The sequence below is a fragment of the Ammospiza nelsoni genome, chromosome 11 (genome assembly GCF_027579445.1).
Source record: "Ammospiza nelsoni isolate bAmmNel1 chromosome 11, bAmmNel1.pri, whole genome shotgun sequence".
Classification (NCBI taxonomy): Eukaryota; Metazoa; Chordata; class Aves; order Passeriformes; family Passerellidae; genus Ammospiza; species Ammospiza nelsoni.
This window is the reverse complement of record NC_080643.1, coordinates 5,767,771-5,791,610: the sequence shown is the minus strand read 5'-3', so window position 1 is coordinate 5,791,610 and position 23,840 is coordinate 5,767,771. Positions and strand designations below refer to the sequence as shown.

At 48.8% G+C, this 23,840-nt stretch overlaps 1 protein-coding gene across 2 annotated transcripts in view; it reads right to left on the bottom strand.

Moving 5' to 3' along the window:
- The window catches only part of LRIG1 (leucine rich repeats and immunoglobulin like domains 1), a 92,932-nt gene extending 71,892 nt beyond the window's left edge, over positions 1-21,040 (bottom strand). For both annotated transcript variants that reach the window (XM_059480029.1, XM_059480030.1), the window contains exon 1: positions 20,863-21,040. In XM_059480029.1, coding sequence (XP_059336012.1) covers positions 20,863-21,029 — 167 coding nt within the window. In that variant the 5' untranslated portion in view covers positions 21,030-21,040. The remainder of the gene's footprint in view (positions 1-20,862) is intronic.
- Positions 21,041-23,840: the final 2,800 nt, after the last annotated feature.

The window sequence follows — 23,840 nt, the reverse complement described above, 5'->3', positions numbered from 1 at the left end:
AGCTGTACTCCCCATCCTTTCTCCCCCACCATCCATGAGGCTCCAGAGTGGAGAAGGTGCTGCTGCAAACACAGGAAACAAATCTGGTTTTCAGCCTTCATTTCTTTTGGTTGAAAAGGAGGAACTACAGCTTTATACATACATATATACATACACATACATCTACTGAGTCCCCAACATTTCATTCAGCTTTCACTTTCCATTAAATACACCATATTGGGGATGAAAAAAAAATCTAAGAAGAAACCAAGGCTTTTCCATATCCCCACAAAGTTTGGGGTCCTGTGTGATTTAACCAGGAGAGAGCTTCAAGAACTGCAGAATACTTCTTGATCACATTAGGCAGCAGGAAACCATTTCATGCTCCTTTTTTTCAGCAAATTTGACACCACTACCAAAGTTGCTCCAAGACACATTAAAAAACACACCAAAAAACCACACCCATGGTGGGGAGAGCCAAAAAATCAGTCCAGAGCAAAGGAGGCTCACAATAAAATGCCCCCCCATGGAATGACACTGAATTCAATATACTGAAAGAGCCACTGGGAAGGAAGCCAATACACAGGGATATTGCAATCAGCCTTGGGAATTAGCTCTGGTAGGTTGTTGCTTTTCCTGCAGCCCCACACTTACGTCAAGTCACGTGAACACAATTACATAAACTGTACCTTTTCCATGAACACCTTCACTGCGATAAAGGTTCTCATTTTGCTCCACATAAAAACACTCTCCACAGCTTTATAAGCTTTAATTGCTATGAGAACCCATAAAAAGTGCCCAAATAAGTCTATTTAATGGTTACACATTAACCATCATACACCTCCAGGCCTGTGTTATCCACCTATTTGCTCAATCAATAAACTGCTCGTAGGCGAACTTTTGAAAAGCACTGCTGCTGCTGAAAATGTTCGGTTTCTGTGTACCAATAACTTCATAAAATTAACTGAAAACTCCTAGCCACAGCTGAAGTTTTCTGCTTATTTCTTGTAGGGAAAAAAGCAAGCTTGATTCAGCAAAGAATCAACCTCAAATATCTCTCTTGTGCTTGAATTTGGATGCTGGCCCATAAGGCAGGGTAAGAGCAGCACAAATCCAGGCTGGGAAGGACTTGGGTCAAGAAATACGTGAGTGTGTGTGCCTGCAGAAACAGCTCCTGTGATCCTGAGAAGAACAAGTCTCTAGGAACTGTAATAAGCACAGACAGCCAGGAGCAGGGAAGCTGTTCACATGAGCAGGACAAACAGGAAGCATTAGGAAGGGGATCTAGGACAGCAAAAATCAAAAAAACTTACTGGCAAACAAATCAAGGGCATTGCAGTCAGTGGATTCACCCCTCTAACCCTCACCTGCCTCTGGGTGCAACAGCACCAAATGAGCAGCACAACAGCCCCTGAACCAGCCACTTCAGAAAATGGAAAAGCTTGGGTAAAATATCTGAAAAGGCCTGGATAAAATAAATACCTGAAAAAGCCTGGATAGAACACCTGGAAAAGCTTGGATAGAACACCTGGAAAAGCTTGGATAGAACACCTGGAAAAGCCCTCTTGCAATGCCCCTCACACCACGATGCAGGAGGGCAGGCAGCGTTTCAGTTCACTGCCCCGTACCTGAGGGGACAGCAGTGACCTGATGCAGCCCCACTGCTCTCCTTATGGCCATAAATGTTCCCTTGGGCACTGACAGATGTCCTGGTGTGCCATCACAGACACGTGGAGCTGACAGTGGGGCACAAGGCCAGCCCCAGCACCTCCTGCCTCCTCTGGGGCTGGGAGAGGAGCAAGACTGGGCCAAGCTGCCTGACTGTGATGAAGTGCTGATCAAATCCAACTATTTCATAAAGTTTCTGGTATGCCCAGCCAGCTTCAAGAGTCTCTGCACTCTGCTGTGAAATCTCTAGGATATTTATGAAAAGCTGGCAAATGGCTCCTTAGACACACTTCCCTCCACCTTAATAAACAAAATTCAGTTTGAAATCTAGAGATGCACTCTGAAATCTCAGTGTGGCTTTTCTGTCCAAGCACATGGGTACCAGAGCCCCACTCTGTGACTTGGATCCCTGTGGAGAAGGGACAATTCTATGGATGGGTCCCAGACCAGCCTGGTCTAGTGGGTGCACAGGACATAGGGATGGGAGCTAAATGGGTTTTAAGGCCATTCCAACCCAAGCCTTTCTGTGATTTCAACAATTCCATGACTCTGTAGATGGCTAACACACTTTTTCCCTGAGCAGCCCCCAGCCCATCTGCAGAGCCCCTTGCAGGGGGGCAGACAGACAGACAGACAGCGGGCACTTCACACCTCCCCACCATAAACCTGCCCAGAGCAATTACCCAGCCCCATTCCAGCTGGGAACACATTGCTGCCTCTTTTATAGCACCAGGGCTGCAAGGGCAGCAGGCAGCTGGCCCCAGCTCTGCTCAGAGAGAAGCCAAAGGCCTCCACCAGCAGAGGAAATGCAAACACAGGGGGCTCACACCACCTGCCCCCCTGCCTGTGCCCATCTTAAAAATTAATCCCAATTGTAAAAGCTGGAGTGCAGCCTGTATTTCAGGCTGAATAATAAGGCAAGGCCCATATAAATAAGGAATCACTTACTATTCGTAGGGAGGGGAAATTATAAAGGTTATTTAAATTAAAAACAAGCCACACAAACAAATAAACCTCAGTGTCTTTCTCCCCCCAGCCCCACGCTGGCTGCCTGCTCTGCACATGTTATCTGCAAACCACAGGGAAAAACCATGCCCTGCTCTGTCCCTGCTGTTTCACAATCTGAACCTTACACCACGTCAGCAATTAAACAAACATTTCCTCCTTCTCGGGGATTTCCCCCTGCCCCATCCAGAGCTGGGCTCCAAAGTCCAGCTGAGCAGCACGGGATTGAGGGGGAATGGTCAGCTCACCCCAAAAGCATCCAGGGGGTGCTTGGTGGTGGGGATGGAGCACAGAGATGCCCTTGCATCGGGAAAACAGCCCAGAAAACAGGAGGGGGTCTCAGTGAAACCCTGAGCATCCATCCCACTGCACCACTAAGGGAGAATGAATTCACCAAAGCCACCAAATCTCCTCATTTCTGCATGATCAGTGAGGGGAAAGTTGTTTGCAGTCGTGTTGTGGATGTCTGTCCTCTTCCCCAATGAGTTTAAAAGTGGAATAAGACCAGAGGGCTGGGAAAGGTAAGGAAGGAGCTCCTGCCAGGCTGCAGAACAGGGACACCAAGGAGGGGAGAGCAGCACAAATCTTCAGCCCTGGATGGCCTGGGCCCATCACTGCAGAAAAGGAGCCCCACTCTCTCAAAATACACCACAGCCAAGGTGGGGAAGGAGGGCATTGATAAAATACAATCCAGAGATAACAGCAACACTCTGCACTAATTAAAACCTCAGTGAGCCCTGGAGACACAAACCATCAGGAAATCAGATTTCTTGTGCCCATTTTCATGTCTATTACTGGGATTACAAGTAACTGCAGCAGAAAAATTCCATGAGAAGTCTTCTCTTAATTTGTCCATGTTACCAAACAGGTTTATGTTACAAATTTGGAGTTTATCTTCCTTGGAAAACTCTGGTCATAGCAGGGAACCAGCAAAGTGAGAGCATGATTTAAACCAAGGGGCTAAACACTGGGGAACAAAGTCAGGTTGGCTGAATTTTTTGTGGTTGCTGCTCTTTAATGGCAATGCCTCATTAAAATGTGGGATAAAGGAAGCTTTTGTTAATGACCTCCTCTTTCCCTGCCTCACGTACCTTTCCCTCAGGGTTTTGAGATCACATACAAAACACATCCCCAAGCTCCTCAAGGGATTTCTTTTTTTCTTTTTTTTTTTTTTCCCCAGCAAAGCAAAGGCTGACAAGACTTGACATTCTTGAAATGTTTAAATGGGGGAAGAGAGAGAAACAACATTTTTTCAAACCCACTTTATGCATCAGAGACAAGCAAAAAATTGGCCCAGGGCCAAAAGAAACCCCCAAAAAATTTCAAAAAATATTTGCGAGATCATCTTAAACACTCCCAGTGCTCCTTGACAGGAAAGTCCCCAGCTGCACAGGGGACCCGAGCTCCCACACTGAATACTGCACATTCCTGGAGGGACACAGAGCTGCCAATCTGTCCCCAAGCACTCCATGGGGACAATGCCACCACTGGCTCTGTGGGGAAGCCTCTATGGGAGGATTCCAAGGAGGTGGGGACCCCTAAAAAAAAACCCCAAAACCCACATCCCTAGGACTTGGTAATGAGCTTGGGATGTGGAAACCAGGCTAATGAAAAGGCAAGAGCCAAGATATCCAATTTCTGCCAAATCCCAGGAAAAGCACACCGCTATCAGTAGCCATTATATTAATTAATTCACACACCAGCCTATTCTGTAGCTTTTTCCAGGCTGGGGATTTCACTTTCCTGATGCTGTGGGACAGAACTGGGCAAGGGAAAGGGTGCAGATGGAGCACTGCAGCTTGCAATAAAACCACTGAGGGTGATACAAACCAGATGTGGATGGTAACCCCATGTGCTGGAGAGGTGTTACAGCTCCACACGTCACACACAGCACGTCAAACACTCCAGAGCAAGCACCCACAGTGCCAAAACACACTCAACAGTGGGGAGCATTCCAAGGGGTACAGAATGGGTTAACAGGAACCCTCCGAGCTCCTCTGGCCAATTATCCTTCCTCTGGCCAATTTTACTAGCACAGAAATGTGGGCATCAAAGGGGACCACAGTGTTCCACTTGTGCAGTAAACTCCTTTCACCGACATCACTTCACACTTTCTAGAGTGCAAAGTTCGTGCTGATATTGTTGGCTTTTTTGCTCCCTGCTTTTTGGCACCCTCCCTCCTTTCTTGGCTGTTCATTAATACGCAATCAGTGCATTAAAGGCTCTGTTCCACAGGCCCAGCCAGGCTGCAGCAGCCTTTTCCAGCAAGTGCTGTCTTGTGCAGGACAGACGTGCAAATGCATTTAGGTGCTCCCAAACAGTCAAAATTAAAACCCCAAGCCCTATATTCCTTGCTCAAAAATTGTTGTTTTACAGAGCAAGGAATTATCACCATCAGTGCCAAGAGTGTCCAGAGAAAACCTGGAAATTTACTGAATTTACACTCATGATGCTTTAATCCTGTCTGCACTGGTTACACCACTGATGTTTTGCACCATTTACAGACTGACTGATCTTCATGGCAGAGGCTGCCTGAACTCACTGGCAGCGAGAAAGTTTCCACTATTTGCATTTGAACGATGAATCGCTGGGGATGCTGTGAACAGCCTTCCAAAAAATAACACCCGTTTTTTCAGCTATCCTCTAATCTCCCAGATCTGATCAGGAAGCAGGACAGCCCTACCTCATTTACCATCACCCTGGCTGCATGGAAAACCATGTCACCATAGATCAAAATAACTCCTGCTCTCTTGGGAGCATTTTCTGAAGGGCTCTGCTCCCCACATGCCTCACTCCTACACCAGCCCCATCAGCGAGCAACACTCATTTCAACCAGGAAACCAACTCAGCTCAAGTTCCCCTCCAGTTCTCTACAAAAAACAACCCATCAGCTGCTGGCTAACAAGCTCCTCAATTAAACACCTTGTATTTCCTTCCCAGCCTCCTCTTCTCCTGCCTCTGGGCTTGACTGTTCAGCCTCTGCTCCAGCCCATCCCCTGCTGCCCATCCAGCATCACCTCCTGCCCTGCTGTCCAAAGAGGCTCAGAAAACTCACCCCAGCCTCCCATAATACATTATTAAATCCTGCCTTATTTTTCTTCCCTGGGAGACTAAACATAGGCTCTTAGCTCAATATAAAACTAAGTACATGCTCAAAACAGATCAAACACAGTTTAATTGCAAGGAGTACCAGAAAAAGCACTCTGGCCATTTTAAGCCACACTAATAAGTTTTTTGTCCCAGTTTTTCAAGGGTTGCTTATTATGGAGATGAGCCCAACTGGAAAATCAAAATCAAGAATCCCTGAACTCTGTAGGAAGGATTATCTGAGTTTGGGGCCATATCTGCACTGAATGCAGCACAGACAAATAACATTTTTCCATTACTTTTTACCACTATTGCTTCGTGTTCTCCCCCATGAGCACATGGTCCCATCAAAATTTCTCCAGACAGCCCCCAGTCCCATAAATTATTAGAAATCTGGACTTACATCAGTGGGATTACAGGAGAACAGACAAATGTGCACATGCTGGATGGAAAGGGGACAACACAGCACTTTCAAACTGGAAGAGATTTTTCATTTATAAATAGTTTACATTTTTTGGATCCAGGGGCGGACAACCCGCTCAGTCTGTACTGAAACCAAAGAAATATCATGTGTGAGCACTAACCACAGTGCAGCAAAGATAATAAACAACAGACAGGCAGCCATATGCAATGAGACTGGTGTTTTTGGTAGGGGAGGCAAATTAAAAGAAGAAACACCAAATCCAGCAATATATAATCACAGTGAGAACTATTAAATTCCAGAGGGACCCAAATCTGGCTGCAGGAGTAACCTCCAGCAGAGACTGAGCTCCCTGCACTCCACTGCACTAATGCTTTTAGGTCTCAGACCATCACCCTGGCACAAGGGAAAGTCAAATCTGAGTACCTGGAGCAAGGAGGGACAAAATGATGCCCAGGTGGTCACAAACACACAGCATGGAGTGGCACACAAGTCCTGGGGCAAAATTCTGGGTTAAATTCTCATCCAAGACACACCTGGTGCGCTCTTCTAAATTAATACAGGAAATTCATACAAGAAACAGGGACCTAAACCACACTGTGCACCTTGCAGACCATGTTTGCAAATGTCATCTTATGGGGTATGAAAACAACAGCTTGTACTCAGCGCCAGGCAAGCAAGGGCTGCTGTGGGCAAAGGTTTGCTGGGCTCTTTGGGAGTTCCAGCCTCCTGGACTTCACCATGAGAACTGGCTGAGCTGGGCTGCAAAGCTCCCACACCAGGCTCTGCTGTCTCAGCAAACAAAGCTGAAATGAGTGCAGACATCTGTATTAGCCATGCTTTCACAAATGTTTTCGAAATTACGTTGAACAATATCCTTATATCCCACAGAAGAGACGAGTCTTAAAAGGAAGTGGGACAACTCTGCTTGCCAAGCTGAGAAACCTGGACTTGGAGCATCTCTGTTGAAATCAGCCTGCCAAGACCAATTTGATGTGTTTTATTACTGCAAGGAATTCCACAAATATGCTGGCAACTTTTGAGCGTCAGCGCGGGTTCCTAGGTAGGAAAATACGCATTTTCCAGATTTTGCAAACATTTACCAGATGTAAATTCATGGGGGCAATTCATCTGCCATGACAAGTGTGCAGACATCAAATCTAGCAGCAGGCTGAGCACCCACCTCTGTCGTGAGTGAAAGTCAACAGCCAGATATGCCTGGCTGAACAAAGGTTTGTTTTCAATTATATTTCAAATTCTCCTCACAATAACTGTGTGGCGTCTGGCACCAACACATCTGAGCCTTTGAAGTGGTTCTTGACTTCAGCAGGAAAAAGGGAGAGGGCAAAAAAGGGGAATCAATCAGCAATTTCAGTCTGAGTCAGACCCATCCTCTTAAGAGAAGATGTCAAAACCAAAATCCCCTAGAACCGTGGATGTGCTCACAAAAACAGTAACAGCAAGAAAACTAAGACAAAATCTATACTTGGGCCAAAATAGCCATGGGGTTTCACCTTTAGAAATAAGGTTATGAGATACACAAGTCAGACTCAGGAGTCTTCCTGCCTCCCAATTCCCTTCCTGGTCACTCGTGGTCATGTCTATAAAGAGCTCATGGCAAGAGACATCCAGGGCATAAATTATAAACCCAGTGTTTGGAGCATCCACAACAGACCACAACAGCAACATGGGTGCTGCAGAGCACAACTATGGGGTGCTGGTGGCAGCACACCCAAATAACCTCTAGGAGAACATTCAGAGGTGAACATTCAGAGAAGAACATTTCCAGGAGCCTTAAGCAGGTTTGCAGTGTCTGCAGGTGCAGGAGTTGCCACACAGACCCTTCCCTTTCTTTCAAGTCCACTTTGAAGCATCCAAACTCCATTTCAGATTTAAATGACACACAGATCACTGGGGAAGTCAGTGCAAGACCAGGGGAAAGCTCAGTTTAAAATCTGTATCTTTATCTGGTTTATTCAAATAAGCACAGCTGTGGTTTAAGAACAACACGGTGGCAGAGTGCAGCAGCTCTCAAGACTGGGAATGGTGGTTTTGGTCAGAATGATGCGAATTTAAAGAGGGATAAAAATGCCTTATTCATTTTTCCTAAGCCATGCCCAAGTCCTACCAACTCTTTCTTAGGTCAGGCAGTTTTTGAAAACATTTTCTGGCTCAAAACATTTGCAGAATTTCAAGAATTTGCTCCACAAATCTTGAGGCTGCTTTGCTCAGGAATGCTGACATGTGGGCAAAGGGAAACCAAAACTTTCCTTGAATGCTGCAGAAAACTTTAAACCCTGCCCATGATGAAAAATGCAAGAGTCAAAACTCTGAAGGAAGTGTGGGATTTCTGCTGCATTTCAAATATCACCCTGAACCCTTTCTTCCAGGAGGGGAACATGGCTGTGCCAGGACAGCAAGGCTGGTGGCCTCCATGTGCTTCCCTCAAACAGGGCTGGAGTTAGGAATGAACAAATAAAACAGGCCTCCAGATCAAGTTTTCTTGGCCTTTACAGAGATGATCATGCTGTGAAAAAGCTCTGGGAAGAGTCTCTTTTCCCAGACAGGATGCAACCACATCCCAATGCCCCCATCCACAAAGGACAAGCCACATTTGGACATTTGCTTTCATGGCCCCTGGACAGTTCTTGACTTGTCCTCTGGAAATACCCACTGCACTCCACAAAACAGAGAAAACTAAATCTCTAGTTTATCCATAAAGCCTAATGTTTATAGGGCTATATTAGGTGAGATGCATCTTCACTGCTTTAATACAGGGCCATTTTCAGGAGGAGTGTTACCAAAGCAAGGTCCAGCTCCTGCCTGCATCAGCTTGGCATTTATTTCTGCCTCCATCAGCCTGGCATTTATTCCTGCCCTGCTTCCCAACAAGTCCTCATAGACCCCATAAGGTGAGGGCTGGAGGGATGATTTACATCAGAGCAAGGTTGGAAATGCAGAGCAAGGGTGGAAAACAGCCATGGTGGTAGGATGGGCATGGGTCAAAAAGCCAAATACTGCCCCAAAACACCATCAAACACACAGAGCTGGCTCACCTTGGCTTGAAAGCCCTCAGTGGATGTGGCCAGAGTGGATGGTGAAGCTCTGGCAGAGTGAGAGGTGCTGGAGGGCCTGGCTTGTCCCCACAGACCAGACCTAAACGGGCATCCTGCAGCCCCTTCCCAACACTATGGGAATGACAAGAGAAGGACCAGCTCTGCTCTTCCACATTTGGCACAGTCAGGTGGCTCCAAATCCACTCAAACAACTCAAGAGGAATTCTGCATTTCAAACCTAAACAGCAGGAAAACCATCAAAAGGCTTTTCAGTTATGACTGTCCATAATCCCCCCAAAATATTTCAATGCACATTTTTAATTCACTCCCAATCCCAGTCTATGAGGGCTGTGGCTGTTTTTGTCTATCTCACACTGTGTTCAGGAAACCGACTTCCCAGAGGATTGGAAATTTCCCTGCCACCAGCTCAGGAGCAGGGATGGGATGGCAGGCAGGTGCTGGTCCAAAGGGAGATCTGGGGAATGATGCACCCTGCCATGGCAAGAGAGATTGTTTATAACCAGCAGTCAGAATTACTCAGGAAACCATAGAGGAAGCAATTGGAACTTGTTGGACAGGGACACTTCCCCATTTTGTTTCCAGACCTGTAAGTCTGTGCTGAATTCCTCTCATTTTAACCATGCATCTCACAAACAAATTGACATTAATTAACACAGCCCCAAGTGTTCAGCTGCCACCTCATCCTCCTCTAAAAGTGTTTTTGTATTTTCTGACTTGAAAAAAAATGATCTGTGACAAATCTAAATGGCTTAATGGTGCACAGCCCCTTCCCCAGCAAGCCCCCTGCCAGCATTACAACTTGCAGTGCTTCAAGCTCTGCCTTTCAGCTATTCCCAGCTGGAGAGAGAAGCAAACAAAGTAAACAGCAGGGCACAGAGCCTGGGCAGCCTGAGCACACCGTGCTTATCACACACAGAGGGATGCAGCACAGTCCCAGGGTCCCTGCCAGCCGAGAGGACAGCTCAGGCTCTTGTGAAGCCGACCACAAAGTGGTAACACTTGAGACAAGTGCTAGGAAGCATGAGAGAAAAGCTGTGGTAAACAGCCAGGGCTGTGATTTGGCATCTCCAGGGATGCTGCCCAGCTGCATGGCTCTGCCTCCTCCCCACAGGGCTGGAAATCCCAAACCCTGAATGGCCCTGAGGGAAGGGGCAATCTGAGGGATGCAGACACCCAGGGCCATTCCTTCTCAACCACAGCTGACAGCCCCATGCCCAGCAGGCTGTGAAAGCACCTTCTTCCTGAAAATTCTGCTTCAAGAGGAGAAGCACATCACCAAAACCCAGTCTCTGGCTGTGGCAGTCACAAGAGCTTGCTGCTTTGGCTGAGATGCTCCTCCACTGCACTGGTGACAGCACTTTAGACACAGAGGAATCCATGCTGGTCCCCAAAGAGATCAGGATTTGGGGGCTCTCCATGGCATCAATCCCTTGTTTGTTCCTCTGCTCCTGGCTGTGGATATCAGATACCACCAGCACCATTCCAGCCAGACTCTGAACAGCTCCCTAACCAAACTGGTATCAGGGGTAAGCAGAGCCCTGTCTCCCAGCTGGGACTCTGTCACCCACTTCTCCTGCAGGGATGGCTAAACTGCACCGCTCTCTCCACAGAGACTGATTTCTCATACAGGATAATCTCACACTGCTTCCCTTCCCTCAGAGGGGATACAGCCTGCTGCCCATGGGAGAGGCAGGCATTCCAAATCTGAGTTCACCCTTAAAGTGAAGGTGGCCAAAAGCTCTGGGGGGAAGAGAACAACTGCACAAGCTCCTTTCTCAGGAAACCTGGGCAAACAGCAGTACCTGCCATGAGAGATTATTGCACCAGGGAAGGCAAACCCACCTGTTGTTTGAAGTGGACAGTGCAAGCCTAACACATCCTGGTATATCTGTACAAGTTTCTGTCCAAGGAATTAACTCGGAGAGCAGCACATGTCTCTGCTGGTAGGGTCAGCAAGGATGAAGCCAGAGCTCCTGAAGAGCTTCAGCTCACCAAGGAACCAGAAGCCAAGCACCTTCACTGGGGAGCTGGGCTCAGCCTCACAGAGATCAACAGCAGGAAAAACTGAGAACTGCAGGAGCTGATGGAGTCCCACTGCATCCCTGTGGGATGGAGGGACTCCTTGTCCAGCAGGCAAAACAGGTGACAACCCTGGATAAAAGTGCTCAGAAATCAGGGTGAAGCCTCAGCACTGCAGACCTCCTCCCAAAGCAGAGAACTTCTCCTTGCCCACTCACACAGCAAAGGTGGAGTCTGCCTAGGCACCCATTGTAACATTATTTTCCAACCCATTGTAACAGAAAATTATGAACAGTCATTCAAACCCCTTAATTTAATCAACCTCAACAGCTTTTGGGTGGTCACCACCTCAATAAAAATGTTGGAAAGTGGGAGAGGAGATACACAAGAGATTTATAACCATGTGAAACAAAGATGGAACAACTCTCACAAATCCTTCCAATTCAGATAAGTCTAAAAAAAAAACACACTATCCTTTATGTACTGATTTATAAGCAAAATGCATGCACTACTCCAAAAGAATCCAAAGGTGTTCAAAAGCCAGGAATTCTGACTTAGATTACTTGTTTAAGGAGGAAAAAGAATGAACAGAGTTGTTTATAGACCAACAGACAGGAACAGCACAAAAATACACTTAGCAAAAAAAAGCACAAACTATTATGACACCTTTCAAAATAAAACATCACATGGTTTGTTTAAATCTCCTAAAACAGGAGAAGCCTCCCCATATTGCCAAAACAAATGAAATACAAGTGTGGATGTGGCTGTGCTGCAGTTCAGGAGGGGACACAGGTTTGCATGAGTTACATGGACAAACAGAGCATGGGATGCTCTCCTGGCTCCCAGCAGGTCACAGCTGCCCTGTGTCACAGCACCTGGCATTGCTGCCCATTTCTGCCTCTGCCACCACCAGGCAGGTGGGTGAGCACAGAAGGAACTGGGCATGAGAGAAGCAGAACATCCGTGATCAATATACACCTCCTCACCCTCTGCAAGTGACAGAGAGGTCATTGCCTACACAATCCTGCCATACCCCTCCATTCTCTCATTCCCTGAGGCTGCAAAGTCTCCTGAGAGAGGAATAAATCCATGGCTCCGTGCACCTTCCAGCTCCATCTCAAAGCAACCACCCTGTGCTGGGAAACAGCCAAATTCAGTCTGCCTGCCCATGGACTGCTGCAGAAGAGCTCATCCTGTCCAGACTGCTGGAGAACATTTTTTAAACCTATGCTAAAGTTTCTGGTACTTTTCCACAGCTCTGAAAGCTGTGTGGACGGCAGAGGAACAGCAGAAAGGCAGCAAGGGGTGCCTGGGGCTGCTCCCCAGGCAGCAGCAGAGCTCCAGGCTCCCCCTGCACACAGCACACGAGGAGAGGCACCACTGTTTGGACAACTGGAACACATTTAGGGGGCAATTTTTCACAGGGCCTCCAGCCAGGCCGTTTCCTACAATTGCTGTTTTATTACCCAGGACACAATCCACAGACCAGCAGCCTCCCCCACCCCTGCCCAAATCTCCCACCACCCCACTCCTAAATGGACGTGCACCCACTCACCACACCCCAGTGGAGCTCCTACACACACAGGACACCTCCAGCACTACATCCACAAACACAGCTACAATCTACACCCACCAAGGGAACATCTCCCACCAATTCAGCCCAAACCTGCCACCTCCAACAATTTCTTTCACCAGTTCAGCCCCAGTTCCCATCTGCACTGAGGAGCAGCACTGCAACACAGGCCGCATATCCTGCCCTGCTGGACAGCCAGCACTTCTTAAGAGTATTTTTAAGATAACATAGAAAACTTGTGTTTATATTGGCATGCAGCAGGCTAAAACACACTATAAGTGAAGTTATAAAGCAGCCTGAACACCAGCTAGGCAAAGTGTATTTGGAATTTGCAGGTCAGTATTTTGGAGACAGGCCTGTGAGTAGCTGGTGTTGATGGTAAACTCTCCAGAGCAGAGGAGCATTCACAGCATTGAAAGACAACAGGGTTCTGTCCTGGAAAGTGCCCATCCCAAAATCACAGGCTTTGGGCAACCAGAGAAACATTTAAGTGGTGAGGACAAATCCCTGTCCCTGTGTGTGTGGGCAAGTGGGAAGCAGCACTGCCCACACTTGGCATTCTGAATTTCTCATTTCCTCCATGCACCTGAGGGTTTGTCTGCCTTCCTACAGGGAGGAAAAAAAAGCCACTAAAAATTGAAGGAGGTGGTCTAGGAAAAAGCTTTTCACTTCAGGATTTCACAGTCAAATTGCCACAGAGCTCAGGAGGGTGTGTTCTCTAATGTGAAAGGATTCCTCTAAAAACAGGCACTTTCTGTAGTATGCAACCAAGTAAGGTTGAGTAGGATTTACAGGAATTACGTTTAAAACTGAACCTCTCCTAATTACAAAAAATAATGAGACTGCCCCAACAGGTCCAAGAAAAGACCCCAAAGGAAAATTCACACAAGTTACTGCCACATCATGAGCAGCAACATCAACACTACCAAACCCTGCCTCCCACCCTGGAAAGAAGGGAAAAAAAGATAAAATTCTCTTGCACATAAAACTTTCATCTCCAGAACAAAGTTTTAGGCAGATAATGCATTTTCAAATGCAACTTGTGTATAGCATTTTAAGAATCTGTAGCCCTATATCAAATTGTTCAATTGTTAAGTCTCCGCCACTTTTCCTCCCAAAATCCACACAAAGCTCTGTGGGAAGCTACAAAACTGCCATGGCAGGTGCAAACAACCAACCATTCTGTCTGCACCCCCAGCATGGTTAATAAAAGCTACACAGATGGCTGCAGTTTGAAGCCTGTCCTTCAATTCTTACTCAAAGTGAAAATGGAACCGAGTGAACCCTGCTCCTGGAATTGGATGTGACACGTCATCAGGTCTTGAGAGGTGTCCCCAAAATAGCAGGGCCTGCTTCTAGACATCTCCAAAATTATATGGTTGAGGCCTGAGAGACAACGTGCTGAAAGCATAATGAGGGGGTGTAACACAGGACATGTGTTCATGTGTTGTGGTCCTGCTCCGAAGCCAGAAGAGGCTGGGGCTGCAGGACTCGGGCTGCAGCACAGGACTTGGTTAACTATTAATGCATGACTCAGCTACAACAATAATAGGTATTTCATGTGGTGCATTAGCACAACGGCACCTTGGTCCTTGACTTAGGCCTCTGTCCATGCTAGGAAACAAAAAAAAAATAAATTGTAGTACATTATTGAATAGCTGGATGTAGCAGGAAACAGGGTGTGCAAGAAGAAACCCTTTGTTTCTTCCTGCACACCCTGGAGCCACACACTCTGCTTCTTTCTTCACATGCCACCAAAAACCAGCAAGGAAGAGCTGTCAGGGGGTGCCCAGGTATTTTATGAAACCACAATCCAGACCAAGGTGATTTATTTACTGTTATTCACCAAAGCTAAATTCTATGTTAAATCACTCCCTCACCCCGCATGAGGTGCTAATTCCTGCTCAGCCCAGGTCCTGCAGAGCTGCTCAACCTGAAGCCTGGATTTTCCACAGATGGCTCTCCCAAGCAACATCAGTCTAAATTATCTGTGCTGCATTCATCCACATGACCCCATCCAGCTCAGCGCTGCAAGACAAGGGAGTCACACGGGGTGATTAGGTTAGCAGCACAAAATGATTGTGTTAAAAGCTGATGAGCTGAGCTAACTCAATCCAAGGTGTCTGGCAGGGCAGCCAACGAGATCAATTAAAAGCCCTGCAGCCCTAATTGAGAGTTTCTGGGTGCAGCTAACAAACCAGCCAGGGCCAATACACAAATCAGGGCCAATACACAAACCCTGAGCAGAGCTGGCTACCGAGCAATGAGAGCCATCATCCCCATTTGCACCACTCAAAGTTCAAGGCAAAACCTGAGCCCCTCTAGGATGGATCAAAGCTCTCAGGAGCCAAAGACAGGCAGTGCTTGGGCATGGCCAGGGTGGCACTCAGCAATTCCCAGCTGCCCTGCATGGGAGATGCTCCTCTACTCATGAGCCAGGTGCAAGCACAGTCACAAGGGCATTTCCAGGACAATTCTTGGGGGATTTGCCTCAACATGAAACCACCTTGAGCCCTTGCAGCAGTGAAGCTGCAGTCTGGAACCACCCTTCCAGTGCTGCACCAGGTGAGGCTCACGCAGCAAATAAAGCTACACTTCCAAAAACTTCCACATCTGCCCAAATCCCCATCAGACAGAACTCCAGCAGCAGCTTAAGCGGGGAAGTGAAAGCTCACCCATGCTCGAGGAAGCATTTAAGTACCTGAAGTGCTTTGATAAAGTGTCTGGGGTCCCAAACGTATTAGTTTACCACTTTTAGGTTCTTGATGCCAACAAGTAAAGAGATAAGACAATCAACCTCACATTTGCTCCTTAAATTCCAAGCAGGAAATCCTGCAAAGCTCAGCCACCCCCAAACCTTACATCCAGAAGACTGTGGAGCACTTTGCACAAGCAAAGAAAAAAAATATTAAGCTGTACCTAACACATAATAGTTGGTTTTTCTAGAGAACACTTGATGGTGTGTTCGGTTTTTTCGGTTTGTTTGGGGTTGTTTTTTTTTTTGTTTTTTTTTTTTTTTTTTTTTTTTTTTTTTTTTTTTCCTACTGCCTACTGAGACGCTGTTTCCCCTGTCCTGGGAATTTTCCCTCTGCAGCTCCTCCTCCCCCAGCTCCCAGACCATCCATTCTCCCCTTTTCAAACTGCACCCATTGTAAATGGCACTGAATATTAACACAGCCCATTGAGCACTTGCTTCTTTTGTATGGGACCCCTGCGTTTCGAATTGCAGTCACTGCAGAGAGGAAAAGTCTCAAAGTGATTAAATGCCGTGAAGTTTCTCAAAAGGAGACAGGAATATGCACGGGAGGTCCTAAGATTTTCACTAGAAGCCAGGGGCTTCTGCAGAGCCAGAAGGGCTTCTAAAGTGGGGGTATATTTTTTTCTTTTATCAGGCTCGTATTTGCTTTTAATCCTAGTCCGATGAGCCAATTTCTGTCCCGGCCGTGGCTCAGTGTGGGATGGAGATGAGAAGCTCAGACAGCAGATGCAAAGAGGGTTTGTGTTAACTGCTGCCCTCCCGTAGGAACTGATAAATAAATACTGCGGCATGCTGAGGGTGGTCAGCGAATCCACCGACACATGTTCGCACAGGAAGGGTGGATTTACTCGCAGGCACATGTATTTATTTGTGCTTAAACAGCCGGCCCGGAGAGGCTCTGCTGCTCCCCACCAGGGCAGGCACTGCAATGCTGAGGGTGCAGAGCCATCCTCAGCCCTGGGACTGTCCCAAACAGGGCCACCGGCAAGGACAGAGCTCCATTAACCACCAGAGCTGTGTGGCACTGAAATCCTGCAGGGTGCAGAGCCATCCTCAGCCCTGGGACTGTCCTGAGCAGAGCCACTGGCAAGGACAGAGCTCTGGGAAGCATCACCAGAGCTGTGTGGCATTGCAAGCTCCAAGCATGTCCCACCTGAGCAGGAAAACCCTTGAAGCATCACCAGCAGGGTGTTTGGGTGGCCAGAGGGAGCAGCCACCTGCACTAAGGCACATCCCTGTCCCAAGGCATCCTCCAAACCCCCCGGGCAGCCAGCACACGCTGAGAGCTGCACAGCTGTGCGGGGCAGGAGCCCAGGGTGACCATGACTTAATCTTTGTTCCATTATTTCAGCAGGCCTGGAAGCAGGACGTGCAGGAGAGGTACTGCCAGCAGCACTCCCCTCTCCCAGCAGGAGAGTCCCCCACTCCTCCTCCAGCATCTGCAGGAGCAGGCTTACTCCAGAGCCCGAGAGAGAGTTATGCTCTCCCAAAAAAAACAAACCCAAAAAATTAAAATCCCATGCCACCAGCATCAGCAGAGCCCCTTACCAAGCAAGCAAAGCTACCTTAACATGTGAAAGCAAAGCTACAGGACCTGACACCCAGTTTAGCATGAAATTTACAGGTAATTTTGAGCACAAACATTAAGTTTCACTAAACAAAAATCTTTGTGTGTATGCACTTGAGCCCAGAAAGAGACTGCTCCTGACTCCTAGTTCAAATGCACTTCCAGAGCCTGAAACCACTGGCAGGCACCCACAGGACTTTAAAAAGCATTCAGGCGCTTTGCCCTGGTCCCTCCGGAGAGCAGCAGCACCGTGCAAAGAGCCAGCACGCACACAGCTGGTGCCTCGGGGCAGCTCATCCATACACCAAACCCCGGAGCCTTCCTGGGAAACAGAGAGCAGCTCTTAGCCCGGCTCTCCTGGGGCTGTTGCCTTCTCCCAGACATGCCAGGCACAAGCACACCGACCCAGAGGCAGAAGGGTCCATGCACAGATGGTCAATATCCCCCAAAATATCTCATTTGGGTCAAAAATGCACATTACAATACTTCTGTTTAAAATAAAAACTGTCTTTGCTGAAGACCGTGCTAGCAATGAATTCACAATCCAACCATAGCCTCACTGTCCCTAAATCTTCTCACCAAAAGCTGTACCTAAAATATTGTTGCTTTATCACTAAATAGAAAAGGAAAACACCGTCAGTCATACATGATGTCTAAAGGAAATATAAATGCTAAATACTCTTCTGTCACTCCTCAAAAATCAAGATGCATGGAGAGACAGAAGCAGAGGATGCAGGGGATGTGCCACATCACCAACACTGCTGAAGCCCTGGCTGTTTTGGGGCACAAAGAGTTCTGCACTTAAGCTTAGCCCTAAACTTGATGCCACATGTAAGACTCTACTGTAAAAACAAACTTCAGACTTAAACACCACAAGACACTAAAGCACCTGCAAAGGGAGGCACTGCAAAGGAGCTCTGTGCACCTTTCCCAGGACCAGGAACCCTTTCCCAGCTGCAGCTGGTGCTGCTGCGAGCACGGGATGGGTCATGGCAGTGTTGCAACGTGCCCTGTGCAGCAAGTCAAGAACACTTATATAACTGCTGCACAGTGCTGAGCTGCCTGTTGCTTTTAAGGAAGAAAGAAATCAAAAACAACTCTGAAAAACATCCATGCTACACACAACATTAAATGTGAGCGACTGTGTATCAGCTATTCCTTCTGAAAGCTTCGGAGAAAAATGACAACTCCGAGCTCTGCTGCCAGCAGAGGAACAACAATAGTTTCAAAAAGCGATTTTCCGCGGTACTGATAGTCCTGTTGACAAAATACGCGGCGTGATTAAGTCTGTTCCAGAAGCCTCCCCGGCCGCATTTCCAAGCCGACAAACAAAAGCTTTATCTCCAACACGCTGAAAACCGACTCCGAGCGCTGCCCCGGCATTGTGGCACTCGTTAGGAATAAAGATAAACTGCTAAGGAGGGATTGTTCAATAGAGCCTTAATGAAGTTAAAGCACTGCCACCAGAGCCGCTGGAAGCTGGGGTTTATCTCGTCTCCTATTAGCGATCCAACATGCCCGAGCTTATCACGGCGGGGAGCGAACAGCTCCGGCGGGACCCAGCCTGCACAGCGGGGATGGAGATGGGGATGCGCAGCTCCAACATCGCCTGGATCCCCCAAATGTATGGCAGGAGAACCCGCACCCCCTGGGCTGCCCTCCTGCATCAGCCATGCACCTCTGAGGATCGCTACATTTCCCTTCTTTTTCTTTAAAAACAAAAACAAAAAAAAAAAAAAAAAAACATCCAAAAAGAAACAGAGGTACTCGCACAGAGTATCGCACTTTTCGCTAGCACATGGTGCTTTTAAAGAAGTGAGTTATCAACTCTCTGCACAAAAAATGAACATTTACGATCCCACTAAGCCTGAAAAACATGCTTCATCCTTGTACTTCTAAACTGAAATAGGTAATTTTAAGTAACTTTTAATAATTAGAAACAAAAGTACTTGCAATAGCTTCAACGTCTTTTTTACACTAGCTATGGAGAGGAAAAAAAGCCTTAATGTTGCATTTTCAAATACAACAGCCATCATTTAACCAACTCTTGGTTAGTTTCAGTATGCAAAGTTACACATCGTATTCTACGTGTCTAAAAGATCAACAGCCCACAGGTCCACAGCAGAAGATTTATACGTGCTGTTCCTCCACCAATAAAATCTGAACTGAACTCAAGACACTCCAAAACCTGCTCCATTTGAAAGACACTCCTGGGTATTAGCACTCCGGAAAAAACACCTAACAATAAATTTATTTTGTCGGGGTTATTAACGCCCTTCCTTGCCCAAACAAAGATACACTGTCCTAGTTTAAGAGGTGCATGGGAATGCTGGAATTATTAAAAGCTTGCTCTGAAAGGTGAGGGAAAGATCCTTCAGAGCAACAGGTGAATGGGATGAGTCAGGGCTTTAATGCAGAGGCCACACGCTCCTCTCGATACGAGACACGATAATTTAATGTAAAACAAGGCATTTCTGCAGCTAAAAGTGAATACCACCAGGAGAACCCGACAAACCTCTAATAATTCTTTTCAATAAGGAGCTGGACGAACTCCAGCAACACTTCAGTGACCATCCTCTCTCCTGGCCGGGCTGAGCAGTATCTATTACAACCAGGCGTTTCAGAGATTCGATAATTTATGAATCTGTTCAAACAGCAGAAAGGCCCCGAAGCAGAAGCGCTGTTTCCCTGTCCCTTTCTGGATACTGATTTCCCGAAGTTAACTAACAGCTCGGGACACTTTTTAACAAGTTTGTGAGCGCATATAGATACTCTCAGTCCTCCTGGATTGTTAAACCACTCGAACTGTCAATGCTGAGCACACTTTTCCCCCCGAAACTCCTGAGCATTAAGTGTCCGATGTTTTATTTCGATTTCCACGAGCAGCGGTCAAAACGCGCTGCGCTGACCGGGAAATGGCAGAGACACCATCCTGCGCTTGGACACGAACCTGAGCACTTAAAATCACCTTTCTTGTAATAAAAAAACACCTCAGGGTGCCGCAGCAAGCCCCAGGTGCGGGGCTCTGAGCTCGCTGCCGCCCAGGACACACGATACAGCGCAGCTGAATGACTTCGCTTTACAGCGAGCACGGAGGGAGCGCAGCCAGCCGCGGCTGGAAAACACCTGGGTTTTACCGAAACTCCCCAGAAACCCTCGCCTCCCTTTCCTTCCCCGAATTTCACAGCCGAAAAAGTTGGCAGCGTTAAAAGCCAGCACTAAAAGAGCGGGCGCGGCCGCGGCGCTGGGGTCCGGATTGGGGCGCGCCCCGCTCCGCAGCCCGGGACGGCGCGGACAGACGGACGGACAGACGGATGGATAGATGGACGATGCCCTAATAAGGATTCGAGAGCCCGAGCTGGCCATTATCTCCAGCAGATCCCATTGCTGAGAGACCAAACCCGCTCCCGGCTCCCTTTCCTCCGGGACACCGGAGGCCAGCCCCGAAGGGAGCCGCAGCTTTCACCCGGGACCAGCACCGCACCGCCGCCTCCATCTCCGCCATCCCCGCCCCGGTGGGTGCCAGAGGGGACACCGGATCCCGGGACAAATCCCGCACCGCGCAGCCCAGTTGTTTAAGCGAAGCTTAACCCGGAGTTTTGCGGGGATTTCTGTTTTAAGTTCTCCTGCCTTGACAACAAGCCAGAGAGCGCTGGCTTGGCTGCCCGAACCCCCCGCCCCGTTCCCGCGGGTGCCCCCGGTACTCACACGTGCCGCGGCCAGCGGGGCAGGTCCCGGGGCAGGGCGGGCAGCGCCAGCCCGCCGCAGCTCAGCGTGTCCCCGCCGCAGGCGCAGCCCGCGGGGCAGCCGCCGGCGGCCGAGCGCAGCAGCCCCAGCAGCAGCAGCGCCGCCGCCGCCCGTGACGGCAGCGCCATTTTGTATCCGGCACCGGGCAACGTCCGCGGCGAGAGGAGGAGGCGGCGGGAGCGCTCAGCGCCGCTCCGCCGCCCGCAGCATCGCCTCGGCCGCCGGCCCCGCGGGGCGCTACGGCACCGGCATCCACCGGGCACTGCCGGGCGGGTCAAATCCGCGTCCCCGCCGCGGGAAGCGCCGCCTGCTGCTGTCGCTGCTCCTCCTCTTGCCGCTCCGCGCCGCACGGCTCAGGCTCGGCGGGCGCCGGCCGGTCCCGGTGCGCTCCCGCGGGGTCGCAGCCGCCGCCGCTGCCGCCCGGCCCGAGCGCCGCTCGCCGCGGACCCACGTTGGCGACACCGCAACATGTAGCCGCGCCGCCCCCCGCGCGCCCGCCCATTGGCTGCCTGGCGGCCCCCGCCGAGCCGCCATTGGTCAGGAGTCCCCCCCTTTGCGGCGCCGCGCCGCCCCATTGGTGCTCGCGGCCCGTCAATCACGGGCGGCGGGGCCCGCCCCCCTTTCCCACTCCAGGTGTGAACGCGGGCGGGCGCCCCCCCCGCGCTGCCGCTCTTAAAGGGGCCGCTGGGACCCGCGCTCCCGAACCCCCCCGGCCGTAAATCCCGACAATTCCGGGAACACCCGGGCCCGGGGCATCCCCGCACCCCGGACTGTGCTTCTCTGCACGCCACGACGCTGCCGTGGGGCTGCACTCGCAGGGACACGCGTGGGAGGAGCGGGTCAGTCCTTGACGCGCGTTCCAGAGCGCACCTGAGCGCGGCTGCGGGTCCCAAATGTGCCCGTAGGTGGGGGAACCCAGCTCGGGGCCGATGGAGAGGGCACCGAGCCCGACCCACCGGGGCTGCACCCACAGCATCGCGGGCACGGCTCATTTGGAGCATCCCTGCGCTCCAGGACCGCACCGAGCGAGAGGCGCTCCCGAGCTCACCGGAGAGCATCCGCTGCCCTGGGTCAGGTTTGGACGTGGTCCAGCACAGCTTTTAGGGAGGGAAGCTCTAGGAGCGCTCAGCGCACCCACAGAGGGCAGAATGTGATTTAACCCCTTACAGCAGGATGTATCTAAAATACCAAGCCAGTGTGATTTAACCCCTTACTGCTGTAAGGAGTTAAATCACATTGCCCTGATATTTTAGATATCACAGGGCAATGCTGCTTCTACTGCCTTTAATTAAATTTGCAACCTTTTAGTGCAGATCCCTCCTGCGTGCAGGGACAGAGCCGAATTTCCTTCCTGTGACAGAACGGGGCATTGCACTGCAGGATGCTCCAGTCATGCTGCTCATCCTTTCCCAAAAAATCCCAGGGCAATGGCATTTCAGGCTGTTCAGAGTGGGACCTCAGCTGTACAAAGTCATGAAAAGCATCAAAGCTGGATTGCTGTCACCTAGAGAGTAGGTTCAGATGAGCAAAATAAACAAGTATGAAGTTGAATTTGCTGGTATCCCAACCAAGGAAACTCCATTTAGCCCACAGGCTGTGATAGTCCCATGTCAAAACCTCAGTGTCTCTTCCCCATGCAGGACGTGGAGTTTTGCAGCTCCATGAGTATGATGAGGAGGATGAAGGCACAGCTGTTCTCCATATCCATCAGTAAGAACCAGCAGCAAGAGAAGGCAGCACACTGGAGCCTTATCAGCAACTGACAGAGGAGGAAGGCAGGTGACAAGCCAGCCTTTAGAGTGATGAGCAATTTGGTTTTTGAATGCCTGAGCTTCAGCATTCCTGCCTGCAGTCCCAAAACTGAGCAAAAATCTTCCAAGGTCTTTCTCAACCATCAGCACCAGTGCTCACAGTAATGAAAGGCTGCCTTGATGGTGTGAGGGAAGGTGTGAGAGAAACACAATTTTGGGAAGCTGTCACTCTGGGTGAGGACATTCCCACCCCCTGCCTATTCTCCTTTTCTTCTAGATTTCTTACAAAGTGGTCAATGGAACCATGAATTGTATTTGACACAACGCACAGGGATTTTTTAGCTTCTCAGCCAGATGCCTGACACACAGCAGTCAAATCTGCTGGACCCAAAAGCACTTCTATGGAGAGGATTTCTCCTGCTCAGTAGGGATGGTACCATAGAAATAAAGAGACTTTTTTGCTTCTTTTAAAGTGTTCTCAGATTTGACAACCAGGCTTTTTAATTAACTTCAACAATTCATGTCAATATTTTTTAATATTAGGGCAAGATTGTAAGTATGGGGTTTCCCATGTGGAGAGACAGAGAGATCCAAAATCTTTAGATAACCTTAATGAAACAGAAAGCTAGAAGCAAATCCGCTGGACCCCTCTGAAATTTACCTTGCAAGATATCCTTGCACAGAGGAAAGGGCAGCTGGGAGGAAATAAAGCTCTTCGCAGTTGTGCTCTCCCTCATCCCCAAGTCAATGCCTGTGCGCAGCATGGAGGATGTTTCTTCCTCAAACCTCATTAAATCTAATTAAATAGCTTATAAAAGTATTTATGAAAACAAATTTTAAAATGGCAGAGGCATGCCAACACGGAAGATACTTCTAATTCTGCCGGTGTCTTTTTGTGGATTTGGAGTCGGTTCAGAAGTGCACACTTGGAAGGTAATTGCTGACAGCATGCAGAATCCATCAAGCTATAATTAACACTCTACTATTATTCTAATTGCCTCACTCAAGCTTCGGTGTTTTTTAATTGTAGAGCAATTTGCCAATAGAGGATTTAATTGCAATACATATTTTATACATTTTGGGACAAAGTACCATTATTTCCACTTCAGCAAAAATATTCCTCAGTTTTTAATAGCTTGCTTTATTCCTTTTGGGGATTTTTCAGGGGGTTTTTTTCCCCCTATACAG